Consider the following 17,524-nt stretch of genomic DNA (forward strand, 5'->3'; position numbering starts at 1 on the left):
TTAAATAAATGTTTGTTTTCCCTCCTATTACAGTATTGTATTATGACTTATATGTACAAGAAACTTGGGAGGATTATGCAGTGAATAACTCTAAGTCTACCACTTGGAGTCAATAATTAATATTTTACTACATTTACTATTATGTATTCAAGTCTACTGGTCTAGCAACTGAGCTAGCCAGGCACTACACACTTTTGTATCTATCCTTCAAAAAAGAACCTTATTTTTCATTTATCTCAAAGTAAGTTACAAATATAAAACATTTCTATAAGCCCTTTCAATACCTATATAACTAGAGCTCATTTATTTATGACACATTTTTCTTTCAATAAAATTATAGATAGATAAATGATAGATAGATAGAAAGAGAGAAAGGGACAAATCTTAAATGTGCCATTCAGTGACTTTTAACAGATATGAGTATTTACAAAGCAAATTAGAATGTAAATATTTTAGCTTACTATAATGCAAGCATGGCGTGAGTATAAAAAGTTAATCTTCATTTTAAGAATTTAACAATATAGCAGCCTTAATTCTTTTGTTTTTATTAGATTGGAAAGATGGCTTAGCAGTTAAGGTTCTTGTCTGTGAAGCCTAAGGACACAGGATCAAATCCCCAGGAACCATGTAAGATAGATGCATAAGGTAACACATGCATCTGGAGTTCATTGTGGTTTCTTGAGGCCCTAATGTACCCACTGTGTCCTTCTCTGCCCCTCCCCCACATCTTTTTCTCTCTCTCAGTTTTTAAAAAAATTTTATTTTATTTATTTATTTGTAGTGAGAGAGAAAAAAAGAGAAAGAAAGTAAGAGAATGGGTATACCAGGGCCCTTGTAGCTGCATATGAGCTTGAAATCCTTGTTCCACTTTATGCATCTGGCTTTCCTTGAGTACTAGGGAATTGAACCTCAGCAGGCAAGCTATGTAAGCAAGCACCTTTAGCTATTAAGCCATCTCCCTAGCCTAACAGCCTCATTTCTGACATGAGCAAGAATTACAAAGCATTTTGAATGAATGTGTAATAATTACAAAGCAGTTCTACCTTATAGCAACTGCATGTGACATTTAATAAAATTGTGTCATTTCAAAAATGAGGAAATTTCAGCTCAAATATAGCGAAAAGGCTCAGTAAATAAAGTGCTTGCCATGCAAACATGAGGACCTGAGCTTGGGTCCCTACGACCTTTGTAAAAGAAAGAAAAGAAAAGGGAAGGAAGGAAGGCAGGAAAGCATGGCAGTTCACCGGTAACTGCAGAGCTCTGGGGAGGGAGGCAGAGACAAGAAGAGCCCAAGGGCAAGCTGGGAGCGAGTCAAGCTAAACCAGTGAGCTTCAGACTCAGCAAAAGATTCCTGATGCTGACATTTAGCCTCCATTTGCATATGCACATATGTGCATGTATACCCAAAACATGTGTACATGAATACATACACACAGGGAGAAAAAGAGAGAGAGAGGAGAGAGAGATTCAATAACTACCCCAAACTCACACAGCTTGTTTCAAACTTTTTTTAGTTAATGGATGTTTTCTAAATCTGTTGAAAAGTCACGTGTCTTCTAGGTCCATTTTTATCATCCTTAATCATTCCTATGACATAGGAGGACACAATCTGTGAGTGACACAGCCACAGGATAGTCTGAGCACAGCAGGGCACGGAGTAGAACTGTATCAGTATGTGCTGCAAATTAGCAGATGGTAAAATCAACTCATGTTTAAAGATTGGAAGCAGATGAGCTGGCTCAGGCTCAGAACCTCAATCATATCAATATGGAAAAATGCTTTATTTGTCCAAAATGTAATCAATCTACCAAATGATCACTACCTTTCCCCATCCTTTACTACCTCACAGGAGCACCCAGCCATACACCATGCGCACACTGAGTATTACCTAAGCACTTGCAGAAGTCCTTCCACACTCTCAGTATTTGCAAAGGCTGACTGGTCATGTGTAGGGCCCAGTACCCTTTATCCTCATGGAGACCTATGTAAGCACTGCAGTAGCCAATCCCAAAGGACATGCTTCTTCTAAAAAATGTAACATTCACTGTTATTTAATAAGTGGTTTTGCCAATATTTGTTTGTATTTCAGACAGACTGTCACCTCATTCAGGGTAAAAAGGTAATTCTTATCTCATAACAAAGAAAGTAGAGACTTGGAGGCAATAAGCTAAGGAAAGGTAATGAGCAGCAGTGCACCCTGGGACTCAGACTCAGTTCTCCACTCTCTGATCATCCAGGCAACACTCTCTTCAGATAGCATTCTCACCTTCGTTCTGTAGCCACACCCAGAGGCAGGAAGCCATCACAGGCGCCTGCTAGACAGTGATAGAGCAGGCTTGGCTTTCAAGTAAGGCAGCCTGGGGCTCAGAGTCCCTGAAGATCTGCTGCCTTTGAAAACTCATGTTTAGGACTGGAGAGATGGCTGAGCGGTGAAGGTACTTGCCTGCAAAGCCTAATGACTGGGGTTCAGTTCTCCAATACCCAGGTAAAGCCAGATGCACAAAGTAACACATGCATCTGGAGATTGTTTGTAGTAGCTGGAGGCCCTGGCATACCCATTCCCTATGTCTCCTCTCTTCTCCTCTCCTCTCCTCTCCTCTCCTCTCCTCTCCTCTCCTCTCCTCTCCTCTCCTCTCCTCTCCTCTCCTCTCCTCTCCTCTCCTCTCCTCTCCTCTCCTCTCCTCTCCTCTCTTCTTCTCTGCTCTTCTCTCTTCTCCTCCTGTCTTCTTTCTCTTGTCTTCTTTCTCTGCTCTTCTCTCTCTCTCTGTTCCTCTTTCTCTGCTTCAAATAAATAAATTATAAATTTTTTAATGTCCTCTTACTATCTTGAAATTTTTGCCTCCAACTATTTCTTTGTCATCTTGAAAAAAAATATTAAACCTAAGTTAACTAATTGCTTTGTATCATTCACATGTTTCTTATACTATTTAGCAGTTGCTTCATCTTTGCTAAAATTCTAAGTCCAATAGTTGAAATTTTTATATACAGAAACAGTCAGATCAAATGCAAATTAGTTACCATTGATGAAATTCAAAACTGGAAGCCATGCTAACTACGGATGGACAGCTGACAGGTACGCTGTGAAGTGGTTTGTGAAAATAAGCAATTCCCAAATAATTGCACAAAGAACATTAAATAGTTCCTTGAACACTTACTGTGCTATAAGTAATATTAATGAATGCTCTGCTCTTGTAATCCTTCACCTACATTATTTACTTTATAACGTGAGGCATTTATTCAACAAGTATTTATTGCCAAACCTGCCTGAAGTTAAGGACGTGACTGTGAGCATCTGTCCTACAGTCAAGGAGCTGAGAGGCTCTCCTCAGCAAAACAGAGATATAAGGAGACACTATACACCTTTAGTCTTGGTCATAATATTAGATACAGCATACCAGTTTCTTAACACAGATAATTTCAGCCTGAAATAAACATTTTCCACCTAGTAACCAAGGCAGTGTTATGGAATAGTCCTTGTTTTAAAGGATAAAGTATGTAGGTTTTGAAATCATTCCAGTGTGTTGTTCAATCTCTCCTCTAACACAGCTACCATGCTATGAGCAATAGACTGGTCCTGTAACTTCCCTAAAATCATGTTTGAAAAAAGTCACCTTAAAGATTGATTTGGAAATCAAAGGAAGAACTCAGTCAAATCAGTGCATATATTTTCCACTCAAAAGTTGCCTTATTAGAATTAGATGTGATTATGAAATTGGTAAGCATTTCAGATTTTCATTTTATAGAAGAAAATGTTTCCAATTTGCATTATGGGGAGTACACAAACATACCTTTGTGGAATGTGTTTCATCTACTAGCAGGGTTCATCTACTTTTTTGGTGTAACTGGATATTGAAGGCATGAAATAAAATTGAAAAATACACAAAACCAGCAAACTGCCATGAACATAAGCATAATAAACTGTCACTTATAAACATTTTGAGATCCTAAAACTGATCATACATTCATTAGCTTCTCATAGCTTAGATTCTCTCTTCATGAAAGCAATATCTGAGCTGGGCATGGTGGCACACACCTTTAATCCCAACACTCAAGAGGCAGAGGTAGGAGGATCGCTGTGAGTTCGAGGCCACCCTGATACTCCATAGTGAATTCCAGGTCAACCTGGGCTAGAGTGAGACCCTACCTAGAACCCCCCCCCAAAAAAAGGAATATCTGGACTACAATCATAGGATAGGTAACTTTTATCCCTTCCCAAACACAAAGTGGAATAATGGGAAATCTTTCACTTTTTTTTATTCTATTGTATGCATGGATCCAAAGAGGAGAGAATGAATTATCATTGTCCCTTACTCCAAGGAAACAAGATGAGGAGACACACACACATACCTTTATGTATGCTGTGCAGTCCAAGGCATCCTTGGACATCATAAGAAATCAGGAATTACTGAAATCAAGGGAATCCTTGACTTAAGAGACATTAATAAGCCTGAAAGTTCATGTAACTTCATGGAAAGAATCAAAAGTTTCCCAAGGAGCTTCTTGGTGAGATGCACTTCTGTCCATACCAGAAAACCAGGATGCAGACAGCAGAGAGCTCTGATCCTCGACTAGCCCCTGGAGGAACAGAAATCTGCCTCTATCTAGTAAGTCACTTTTCATGAAGCCTAGGTGCCTGGAAACCCTGAGAGTACTTGCAGGCAATAAGCCCTAGAATTGTAAGTTTTTACTAGAAAAGGATCCAGCTAGTAGATGGAAGATAGGCCAGCATGGTCTGTCACTCAAGTGGCTGAAACATACCATCCCTTTAATTTTCTGACCTTACCTCATACTCCCTGCCATTTTCTCTCTTCCAGCCAGGCATAACTCTTAGCTTCTCCTAGAACATACTAGGCATGTTCCCAACTTCCTGTCTTGGTAATTGCTGATCTCATGGAGCCCTTGACAAATGTCAACATAGTACTGTTTGGTTGATACAATCTGGGTCTCCAAGACTATAGTAATGTGACCCTGTTTACCATTGACTTAAAAATATTTCCTGAAATAGAAAATATTTACTCTGAGCAGTAGCAAAAGTGCCTTTTTAAATTTCACAGTAATACTGCTCAAGTCCAAATGTTCATATAATAATGGCTATTGTAATGAAAAGCAGAGATGACTTCCCATCTCTGTTTGATCTCAAAGAGGCTTAACGCAGGCAGAAGGCTGATGGAATTATAATTAAGTCAAAAGCTTTGAAAACGAGTTAGAGACAATCCCCCGAAGTTCAGCTATTGGTGCAATATGCCAGGCACACGTGGCCACCAGAAGAAATTTCCCATATTCACACACAAGAGAACTTAAGCACAGGAGCACAGTGATCCTGGGGAGGAGTCCTTATCATGAAGCCCCTTGGCCCTTGGCTCTTGTACAGCTCTGCTGTTTACTAAGGAATGAGTTCCTCCAAGTAGGAGGGAGGCACCAGCATAGCAGCAAAAGCTGCCACACTTAGGATGAAGATCTTCAGAAAGGCCCTGGCCCATGAGGACAGGCGTGTATTCTCTCCATAGATTAGCACAGTGGTTTAAAAGCAGCTTTGGATTCAGATAGAAGTTTTTCAAATACCAGTTCAGTTCATTTTCCAATGATACCCATGAACCATTACACTTGGCATTTAACTTTCTGTATCTTTCTTTATAAAATAGAACTCATACCATAGAAGTGAATATCGTTTACATATGGTTTAGCAGTTAATAGATGCAGTAAGTTTTTACTTAGTAAGCTGAAAATTTGCTTCAAGTTTTTTTTTTTTTTAATATTATATGCTCATGGCAAGTCCAGTGTAAGTTCTGTTGCTTTCCTCATTTTATAGATGAGAACACTGGGTCACACAAAGCTCATTTGTCCCAGTTGATACAGCTACCAAATCATAGAGTTGGTTCTCAAGCTCACACTCTTAGCCATTCTGTTGGCAAACTCCAGGACTTTTCTGATGATTAATAAAGCCAAATATGGAGAATAGTAACCATAATGGCCAACAAAAGTTATTTATAAACAGCTATTCTTATTAGCAACAGGCACATGAAATTATTTCCATATTATGATATGGCAAATATTAAGTTATAACAAATTATTCCATTCTTTCATAGCTTTTGCTTTAGAGTAATTACTAAGAGGCCAATTTTGTGGCTACAGACAATCTCTAAAAATATCATTTCAAAACTCTTTTACTCATGGTGTCCCTTAACCTCCCAGAAACTGAATTATATGCAGAATGTAAACAAGAATGAAATCAGATTACCATGTTCCTATTGACATCAGTATATTTGACCACAGATATATAAATATGGCCTATAAAGGCAGCCTCAAACCATAACTTTAACAACATTCACTCAGCTTAGAAACTTCCTGTAAATAAGATTTCTTAAAGATACTCTCATAGGACAGAACTATATTTTACTGAATTAAAATTATAGGGATTAAAAAAACAAATTAAAATAATTTACTAGTATTCTAAGCTCTGTAGAAATGGCAAAATGGCTTAAAGTAGATTCTAATAATATAAATGTAGGTAATTAAATTAACCTATCATCCTAAAATATGCAAACCACAGTTGAATAAATTTTAAACACAGGCTATTTAGCCACCTAATTCAAGATTGCAATCTGATATCTTCTTGGGAATCTGACATACTCATTCAAAACTACTATTTGATTTACCATCAAAATTCCTGAAACTATTGGTAATGCAAATTCTAATTGTATCTGGTTTTATATCACTTAAAGCCCTATCTATTTTAAGAGCAGCGTTAGCTTCTTCCTGAGTTTGAATGTGAATGAATATCACAGGAAACTCCATTCAAGCTCCTAGTTTCACTCACACCTCTTTTAGTCCTTTCCCCATTCCCATCCAACCAAAAATAAACATTCTAGCTGGCAGTATAGGTGCTGACCAATCACAGGCTCCCATGGACAATCAGAGAAGACAAAGATGGAAAGAATCCCTGCTTGGCAAACAAAGCCCTAATTACCTGTGTCAACAAAAAATCCTTTTACTGCTACAGCTCTAAGTTCTTCTGAAGGAAAGATTCCCAAGTACTTCTTACACCTAACACAAATATCAGCACCATGCCTTTGTGAGATGAGCCCAACATTAGCAATCCTCCCACTCCCTCAGGATGCTTTCACACTCATCTGATAGATCCATCACTACCCAAAAGTCCATTTCTTAAAAATACTACTACAATAAAATCTCTTGCATAAGAAATTTATTTTCTTTCTCTTCTGAAGGGCTATCAAGCTGACTAGGAGAAACAGAAGAAAGAAAGTTTTTAAAGCCAATGTCTTGTGGGTTAACTGAATTGCTTAATATTAACCATTGATTCACTTAGAAGCCTATCACTTCTAGTAGTGCTTTTACAGTATGAGTCAAGTAGTCATTTTGCTATGATTTATACCATGTTTACCTACCTGTGTTGTATATTTAAAAGATCTACAAACTGGTTAATACCAGCAGTTACTTAGAATAATAACTAAATAAATGTTGGAATATTAAAGGACAGAGTTGAAGTTTCCAAACATGAAACATTCAAGCAACTATTATAACTGAAGAACATTTTGTTAGAAAATTAAAAAAATAATAATAATCACAGATTGGAGGCTGTAGCTCAGTGTCTTTCTGTCTTTATCCCTCAGATGAACCATGAAAATAGGCTCTAGCCTACGAGGACAAAACCTACAAACATTGAGTCTTAGGATAATTTGGCAGCAGAATTAGGAAGAAACTTAATATTCTCTGCCTCTCCATTCCATTCTCTTCTTGTTTGTTCTTTAGATGAAGTGATGGTTTTTGATAGAAGAGATTTTCTGTTTTCTTAGCCTTAGTATAAGGACAAGTGATGGCAGGAAGTAATAATGTGGCTCTGGGCGAGAAAAGACAGCCCTTACAAATTTAGGCAAAGCCAATAACATGGTAGTTTTATTGACCTAACTAATTTCAATTGAGTTGAGACTCCTTTTAGTTGGGTTTAGGGAAGTCATGTGAATATACATCGAGTGCATGTGTGTGAACAGAAGGAAGGAGAGAGCTGGAGATATTTGCTATGGACTTAGAGGAGTTGATTGATATTTAAAGACATAAGCAGTAATACATTTCTTTTTTTGTCCCTCCATTCCTCTAACTCATTAGTAAACACTGCAGGATTCAAAGTAAGATTTCAATGAAGTCACAAGAAAATCCACAATGACCATATCCCAAAGAAGATTGCCAGATTTTAATCAAAACACCAATTTTAACCACAAGTCCTCTGGAAGTGGCTGAGGGGCCTGGAACACATATATGAGTGAACATAAGAAGTGCATGATAAATTGATCCACATACTTCGTATCAGCCTAGAACTTTCTGATATTGTGTGGAACTAAAGTCTTGCAATATGGATCAAGAAGAAAATTTGGGTTCATAATTTTAAGCTGTAGGCTAATCAAAAATCCCTGACTATCCAGTAAGATAACAGCAATTTCTTCTATGCTTTGAATAATTTATATTGATACCTTTTAATTTTGCTTTGGAACCTACCAAAACCCTTGTCAGGGGTTCTACACCCAGTGAAGAATACATGAAAATAGGGTGCAGGGAACAGATGTGAGCTCCTCTGAAGTCAGGCCTAAAACAAATTTGGTTTCTGGGCTGGAGAGATTGCCTAGTGGTTAAGGTGCTTGCCTGTGAAGCCTAAGGACCCAGGCTCAATTTCCCAGAACCCATATGGTAGCACATTCATCTGGAGTTCCTTTGCAGTGGCTAGAGGACCTGGTGTGTCCATATTCTTTCTCTCTCTCTTTCTCTCTCATAAATAAAATAAAATTTTATTTTCAAAATTCATTTCCAAGACCTAAAACCATTTTTTTTTTTTTTTTTTTTTTTGTGGTAGGGCCCCATGTAGTTCAGGCTGCTTTCAAACTCACTTATATAACTGAGCCTTGTCTTGAATTCCTGGTCCTCCTTGTGCTGGCATTATAATGTGCCACCATGCCAATGCATGGCACAGTTAAGGGGATTTTTTTAGGATAAGAAATAATTTAGTTATGTTCTGGATTGAATGATTCAAGATATTATACACATATATAAAATATTTATTATGCCAGGCTGATTTAAAATACATAAAAACTTCTTACAAAATGCCAAAATGTCCAAGGGAGCAACCTCCAGGACACTCACGGTTTTAATACAAAGTGGCTATTTGTGCAGATGACTTGCCAGTAACATGTAGAGAAAATGACAATTTCTTACTCCTATTTCATTTTTTTTCACATATAAAAACTTACTGGTATTTTGTAATTATCCCTCACAATATATTGGTATATTTTATTACGCAAAATACTTTAACATGCTTAACCTTTCTTTTTTACTTGCAGTGATCATCTCACCTGAGCTTCACAGAGCTGGAAATGACTGCTAAAGATGTGTCCCTCCAGGCACTCACTGGCCACCAAGCATCCTAATAATTGAATGGACCCACCTAAGCAGGAGCCTGTGGCTATCTCCTGACCCAGACTATACAGACATGTTTCTGTCTGAAGTCAGATTCCAAGTAAGAGAGGAAATAGGACTGCTTCCTTCATTTTACCTGCTCTAGTCAGTCTACTGACATACTAGCATTTCTTTTCTATAATTTAAATTTCTGTTTGACTACTGAAATGGATAGAAATTTCAGATGAAAAGGTAATTTATTTAGAGAGTAATCTTTTTGCTAAATGAGCAAAATTTTCAATTTTACTAATAACCATTTTCCATAAACATTAGAAAGGGGTATGTTTACTTGTAAAGCAAACCATACGAGAGTTATATGAAAAAAATTGAAGGTATTAAAATAAAGACAACTTAGATCAGAAATAGCTGATTTTACATTTTTTTATACTATAAATTTCACAGTTTACAAAATAATGTTGCAGCTTCAAAAGGTTTTCTCTGATACATATCCAACTGCTATAAGAAAAAGACAACAATTTAACATTAAGTTCTACATTTTTTTAATTGTGTGATGAAGAGTTACCATGGTGATTGGGATATGATAACTAAGGATTTGTTTGTAAGTGGAATCTAATAAAGATAATCCATTGACCTTCTTGTAAAACTTATATTTTGGATCCATCAAGAAGCTAATGCTTAGTAAAAATTAAATAAATAAGTAAAAATATCAGTCAAACTCATTTTTAAGAGGGTACAGTAGAAATTAATCTGATGTAACATGTAATATTATTTTATATGTTTAAGTTATAAAATGTGCATAGCACGTAAGTGGCTATGTACAGGAGGTAGTAATATGCATTTATAACCTTCTATGTTTAGGTTGGGGTAAATATGGATTAAAGTAGATGTTTCTATTTACATACAATTTACATAAACATTCATGTGTACTAAGTATATGGAAATAATAATACTATGTTTAAAGTATAGTATTTAGTCTTTAGGAAAGTAAATAAATTTAATGTATATCTGCCAAATAATGTTACATGTTTTGTAGACATTAAGTTTTCATGATTTCTTAATTATATTTTAGTGGCCAAAGGCTCATAAACACTAGACAGTCAAATTATTGTATAGATATTTAAAAATGATCCAGTTGACATTTAAACAACTTTGGTTATATTTAGTAATAAAATGGAAAATAAAATAAAAGAAATAGTTCCAAATTTTCACTGGTCCCACAGCGAAACAATGCAAATTAATATTGTGATGGGGATATTATCAACAAAGAGAAGAAATACACTCAAAGGTTAAAAATGTTATATACACATATATGTGTAAGATATTTATACATACAAATGTCTTTGTAAAATAAAACCACTCTAAGAAACATTACCATAACCCAGTAATGTGCACCTCCTAATTAATGAATACTGATTACGTCAAATCACTTAGAGGGGAGACAGGGTAGTAGTGGTTTGATGGCTTTGATGACTGAAACCACAACCTGACAATCACAGGGCAGGCACACAGTGATGAAGGAATAAGGGCGAAGCAATGAGAAGGCAGACACTCACCTTCGGTGCCATTGGGAGTCATGGAACTACTATTTATATGAGAGTTATCGAGTTTGGGACCACTGGGGGATTCGCTACTACCACTCAGGCGGCTATGCGGGCTGGTTAGATCCTGCATTTCCATAGACCTAAAGACAAGAAGCCTTCCGTTTGACAGATGTACCAAATTCATAACAGCACTATTTAATGCGCTAACGACCTGACACCTTCTTTGAAACACACTCACACAGAAGTCCCATTGTCCCTGTCTTCTTAGACTCAAAACAGTTCACCTTGCATTTGGACTTCGGGCTCCCTTTCATTGCTGAATTATGAAAAGAAGTTACCTTCCCTCCTTGTCTAGCCAAACATTCACGTGCAGTTTAAAAATCTTCTCCCTCTCTTATATAGCTAACTTGTAAGTCCTAATATTAGACAATGACATCTATTTTAACAGAGGAAAGAATTGCAGTCATTGTTTTTACTCTAAAAAACAAATCCCCAGAGCATTATTTTTCCCTAAAAGAAAAGCAAATGTATAAACAAGCATAATAGAAACAAATCACTTTTCCATGGAATCTATTTTATCTAATAAATTAGCACTAGGTACTCCCTTATAATTTACCACCCAATTGTAATTTAATGGGTCTCCAAACCAAATAAAACACTTGAGACGTGCAGTCTAGTGACAGGGAATGAGATAGTCCTGATGCATGTGTTTACTCTGGCATACTACTTAACTGTTCCTCTGTTTCCCTTGAAACAAATGCAGCATTAAAACATTATGATGTCGGCCCTCTTGTTTGCTTTGTGGATTATATACAGCGTGGCCAATTGAAAAAGGATAAGACCGACACACAGTGTGTCCCTGAGAGCATTAGTGCTCTGAATACCTCAGCTGTCACTTAGGGGAAAAGGACAATTGTGAACGCGGCTCTAATTCTGCGTTTTCACCACAGAGCAACAGTCCACTCCTCCCTGCACGTTCTCTGGAGCAGCGGATATTTGTGCCGCAGCACAGCACAGCAGCCCCGACCCATGCTGACAGCTCAGAGCTACACCTTCGTGAATTGAACACTCCCATTCATGAGAGAATTATCTACTTCAAGGCACTATAAGGACACCAAGATGCCCTTCTATTTTCTGATCACCCCAAATTTTCAACTTTAAGACCAAATGACTTTATTTTAAAACGTACACTTTTTTTCTAAAAGTAAATACAGCAGGAGGGGTGGGTTTAATGTTACATATATAAAGATAATATTATTTGCTCCTCACCCCTCCAGGTCAATAAAGGGTAGGGTCATTTGAATGCAGACACTGGACTGAAATTGACTGTGGGTAGCAGTTTTTAAAAATTGTTTAACATGAACCATTTTACTTCTGAGGTGAGTCTTCCTTAAGTCTTCTCAATTCAAATGAGAAATGGTTTCAAATTCAATTATTCTCCCCTAATTCTCATTCCACATTCAGAGTTTTCTAAACACCAGAAAGAGCATCGTTTTCAAACCAAGGCTCTTACGTCTTTCCTACATATTTATTTTTTTTTACAAGCACACACACACACATTGTTAAGTAATTTCCAACTGAGACTGCTGCTATTAATAGAAATAATTAAATGCTAGGCAAAAATAGACCTGGGTCACAGAAAGGTAAGCTACAAAAACTGTTGAATATCAGCAAGATCCTTACCTGCAACGGGAGGAAACAGCCACATCTGAACTGCTGGGAGATGTTTGCACCTGTGGTCAAGGGTAAAAAAAATTAGAAGCTGTGGTTAACTGTGCCTCAGTTGTCAGCTTTTCATTGTACAGAGCACATGGCTGAGCCCCACAATGCTTGCTTTTAACCAAAAGAGAAAAACGAGGATACTGCAGCAGTGAAAGGCATAGTGTCTTTAAGTGGAGGTCTCAACTGTTGTTTCCTCCTGCAGGTCTATCTTCCTCCTCCTCCTCCTCCCCCTGTCAGGGGGGAAGGCAGTCAAATGACGGCTAGTGATTCATCACTGGCCTATGACAGCTGCAAACGGGATTACCCCTCCCCCAATCAGCATGCAAAGCAGCCTTGCCTAGGCAGTTTGGAAAAGGTGCTTGGGGGGGAAAAATAGCTATTAACAAAACTAGTGTGTTTAACAGCAGTAGTTGAAACAATAAGCCCCCAGCATCCCTGGAAGGTCTTTTATCCTTTGCTCTCAGCAGCTGAAATAGAGCTCCCGCCCATCCTCTTACAAGCCTGACACTTTCTTATCCTTATCTGGATGGTTTTTTGTACCACATTTACTATTTGTCATTTCACATTCACTGAAACCAGCTCCTGGGCGGCGTTCAGGCAAACGCTGGGCTCTGGATCCATAGCAAAGGCGAATTTCATACCCAAAGTCCCACCATGGAGCGCTGTGCTTGTTGAACCATGCCAACTTAAAATCCAATGAGAACTTACTTAGCTACACTGGCAACATACAAGTGAGAGAGAGAGAGAGAGAGAGAGAGAGACTGCGTGTAAATTTCCCATCTTTTACACTGAAACAGAGAATGCAAAGTTGAATAAGCAGTTCAGTGACCTAGTTCAGTGTCTTTTGTTTCCAGATGAGTTTGTACGTGGGGACTTCCCTGGACAACTTCACAAATGTACAGGCTTTCTTTAATCACCACTGCACTTGTCCAGCGGCAGTGCTAACTGCCAGCAGGTGATAACTCTCAGGTGAGCCGGCTGCTGCTGGCTTGCAAGCTCCCACTAATGCTTGGGCAGGCAGGAAGGAGCATTCTAAGCCTGAGCATTGAAAATGGTTCAGAATTCCAAATCTTTGATGTGCATTTTCATTCAACCTGAACTGACATCAATTAGGGCTGCAGAACAAAGATGGGAGCTGAAGCATCTCAAATGGCATTAAAGTTACCCAACCAAACGTCTTCTGTTGAGTCCTGTTAGCTTTTAATTATGATTTATGAAATTAAGAAATACTACCTTTCTAGCAAAAGTAGAGCATCATTAAGGTCTAAACATCTTAGTATAATGTCATGTGAAATTTCTAGGTATGTGTTTCTTATGTGCAAGACCAAAAGGAAAAAAAAAAAAAAAAACAAGTGTTAAAAGATGCTGAGTATTGAGTAGTTGTGCACTCTGTGATAACAGGTCTCTGCAATTTTTTTAAAAAGTTAATGTTCTCACATAAGATTAAATGGTCCCCCTGTTAGAAACTGCAGCAATATTCCTCAAGGATGACTGCCTCCCACCCCCATCCCCAAACACACACTTTATACACCTGGAATAAATTATAGGTGAGAACTAACTTAGTTTTAAGAACTCCCTTGGTTTAATTATGTGAGAAAATATGTACACATACTTTCTGTTAAATGTAAAAGTATATTTCCACTTTAACATTAGCCAGAAAGCATAATCTTTGATAATTTTAGTTTCATTGTAGACTTTTAAAGTTTGGTTATATTTGTATTTGAGGTTTAACCTATTATACCTCAATTTAAACTTAAGTTGCTAATTAAAACATGAACTTCAAAACAAGAATTACTTTAACACATTTCTTTATTGAAAAAATACATCTTAACAACATATTTCTTCTATGCTGGCAGACTTGCCCCTACTGTACTTTCCTATACTACAGTGTTTGAAAGTCAAAATCCATGATCTTCCTTTCATTAAGTACACTTCAGATATATTCTTTTGTGTCTCAAGGATTATTTAAACCATGTGTTATATGTTACTGTATTTAAAAATGACTCTTTAATCAAAATAACTTTAAAACAACTAATCCTCACTTAGGCTGGTCAGCTGAATCCACATCGTGGTCCAGGAAAAATAAATCTACTCTCAAGAATGCGAATGCAGACAACAATTAGACACAGATGTGAGTGAAATTAGTTACAGTTTACAAAATGCTACACTTCACATGCTTTTAGTTTTTTATGTGCAGTACAAGATTACAGTGCAGTAAGGAAACACATAATGACTTATCTGAAAAGAACACCTATTTCTGATGACTGCTGACTTCTTTCATATTTCATAATGATTCTGGAAACTGTTTGTATTCTAGAGGTTGAAAATCACAGTGTGTTTCAAAAATAATTAAAGATATTTTTGTTCAAAAGCAAAAAATTCATGCTTTCCAGAAAAGTGCTTTTAGGCATTAAGTTCATTTTATTTTTGCTTTATCCATAAATAATATATTTCTTATTTGATCCTAATTTGGTATATTTAATTCAAATACTTCTAAGAGTACAAAAATGTTATGCACTGCATTGTGAATGGTTATGTTCCATTAAAATTAAGTCGTTTCACTTTAATGCTTTTAAAGACTCTTCGTGTGGAAGACATATAGAAGCATACTGACAAGAGCCTGAAAATACAAGGAAAAAGAGACAGCAGAGCTCCTTAAATTTTAAAATTTAAATTCAAGAATCCTAAACTAGTAACTTTGACTTCTGATTAGTTAATGAGGTCTTTTAAGTTTGCCTTTTTTTCTAATTAAATTTATAATTCTTCACAGATGTAACTTTTGTTGATGTTCAATTTGTCTCTCTCATTTTGTTAAACCTCACATAGTACTTCGCCAATCCATTGAATAGCCACATTAAATCTGTTAATACCATGCTCTTCAACCCCAGAAATTATTTCCAGAAGGCAAACTTGCTTTGAGAGATCATCAAACAAGACTTTAGGTACACATTTTATCACATTTTCCCTACCACAGAGCTCAGGACACAGAGGAAAACTCATGACTTTTGCACTGTTTATTATACTTTGCTAAATTACAAATCAAAAGCATCTGACAGAAGATCATGTATGAAGCCAAAAAGTTAATAATGTTCTGTGAAAAGTAAACTGTAAATGGAAAAGGATTCGAAATCTCAGCAGCACAGAGCAAATAAAATGTAGGTACTTGTCTAAATTATGGGTTTTCCATAGGCTTTTTTTTTTTTTTTTTGCTTGCTAGAAGCAATTTTTATAAAATGACTATAATTTAAATTTTTTTTTCTTTTCAAACTGAAAAGAAATTTTCAAAGTGAAAGTACTGAAGTTATCTAAATAGAGCTGGCAGGCAAGCTAGCTTTGTCCACAGATCAACCTGAGCATTTCCATATTTGAAAGACAATGACAATTTTCTATTCAGAAAATATTTTATAGAAAAAAAAAACTTCGCTATAAATCTGCTTTTCAAGCAGAATATATCCTTACCAAAATGCTCCCCTCAATCCATACTTCCAACTCTCAGCGTTGTAATAATAAACACCTAAATTTTTAGAATAGAAATCTAACCCTAAAATGGAATAAGGCTTCTAGGGGACATAGATGTTTTTGCAAACACTGACACTGCACTTCTCTCTTTATCAAGATTCCATAAAGTAAATGCATAAATACTATGGTGGTTATCTCAGTGTATAATATCCTACACCGCTTTTTGTATTATCTTCTTAAAAGAAAATGATAAAGTAGAGTCCTTATGAACAAAAAAAGAAGTATTTGAACCACTTCATTTCTACCTACAACTTTAGAGGAAATGAAGGTTTTCAAAATTTGTATTTATTTACAATGTTGAGTGAAATGCATTTGAAAGCTGATGAAAGGAATTCCCACTGCTCTTTATTCCAGCGATTTTCTATGAAATAAATCTTCATACTCAGATGGAAATTTTCTTTTGAGAAAATCATTTATCATGTCTGTGAAACTCACATAGCAGTTGACTTCCATTTGGCACTCTAAAACTGAACAGTGGCTCAATTAGACTCCTGTGTCTGTCACCGCAAAGAGTTTTCTAAGACTGAAACCCCACGGCTGCTCGCTCACGTACTAAACACTTCGGGCCTTAGGAGAACTCAAGCGGTGAGAAAGTCAAATATCAAACCTTTGATCATACAAAAGCATGAATATTCGTGTGTACATGCGCTCACGCCCTAGACAGTGAGGGTAAAATCTCACACAGGAATAAAATAAGACTTTGCAAGACACATTAGGAAAACAACACCTAACATACCTTCTATACCATGTGCTCAATGACCAATTATTTTGTACCCCTTGGCCATCTTGAGAAGTGAAACTTAAAAAAAAAAAAAGTTTGTCTACTTTCATTGACAGTTCTGGATTTATTGAATTCTTGCAAATGAGCTGTTTAAATGTGTTCAAAACTCCTCCCAAGAAATGTAAGCCCATGAGTCATTAGTAATTCAGATACTGATTTTGAATGGCAAACACTTAAAACAACTCAAAAGTTTAAGAATCTGGAGTTTGACTTCAAGGTCCATTGAAGTCACATAAAGTGTCAGCAATTGACAAACACAGTAACTGGGCAAACGTTGACAATCGCACATTTTGAAGATGAGCCTGTTAAATAGAATGCTGGAGAAATTTGCTTATTGAAGCAAAAAGGATTTCTTTCCTCAAAGAGGTTAGCAGTTGACTGTTAGCCTGTTATCATCTCAACTGGAAACCTTTCCTCATTTTTTCAGGTCAACCAACAGTGGCAGGAAAAAGGTGTCACACATGCCGCTCCAAATGCATACACCTACACTTCTAAGTAGACACGAGGCTCTATTCGATATCACACAGTAATACACTGG

At 36.7% G+C, this 17,524-nt stretch overlaps 1 protein-coding gene across 12 annotated transcripts in view; it reads right to left on the reverse strand.

The window, feature by feature from the left end:
* The window catches only part of Eya1 (EYA transcriptional coactivator and phosphatase 1), a 331,367-nt gene that overhangs the window by 145,574 nt on the left and 168,269 nt on the right, over nt 1-17,524 (reverse strand). For 10 of the 12 annotated variants that reach the window (XM_045143934.1, XM_045143933.1, XM_045143931.1 and 7 more), the window contains exons 2-3: nt 12,648-12,697; nt 10,977-11,104 (exon numbers count right to left, since the gene is read on the reverse strand). In XM_045143934.1, the coding sequence (XP_044999869.1) occupies nt 10,977-11,100 (124 nt within the window). In that variant the 5' untranslated portion in view covers nt 11,101-11,104; nt 12,648-12,697. Of the gene's footprint in view, nt 1-10,976; nt 11,105-12,647; nt 12,919-17,524 lie in introns of those variants that run through there. The other 2 variants (XM_045143937.1, XM_045143935.1) reach the window with 2 other exon arrangements.

Source organism: Jaculus jaculus, chromosome 2 (genome assembly GCF_020740685.1).
Source record: "Jaculus jaculus isolate mJacJac1 chromosome 2, mJacJac1.mat.Y.cur, whole genome shotgun sequence".
Lineage (NCBI taxonomy): Eukaryota > Metazoa > Chordata > Mammalia > Rodentia > Dipodidae > Jaculus > Jaculus jaculus.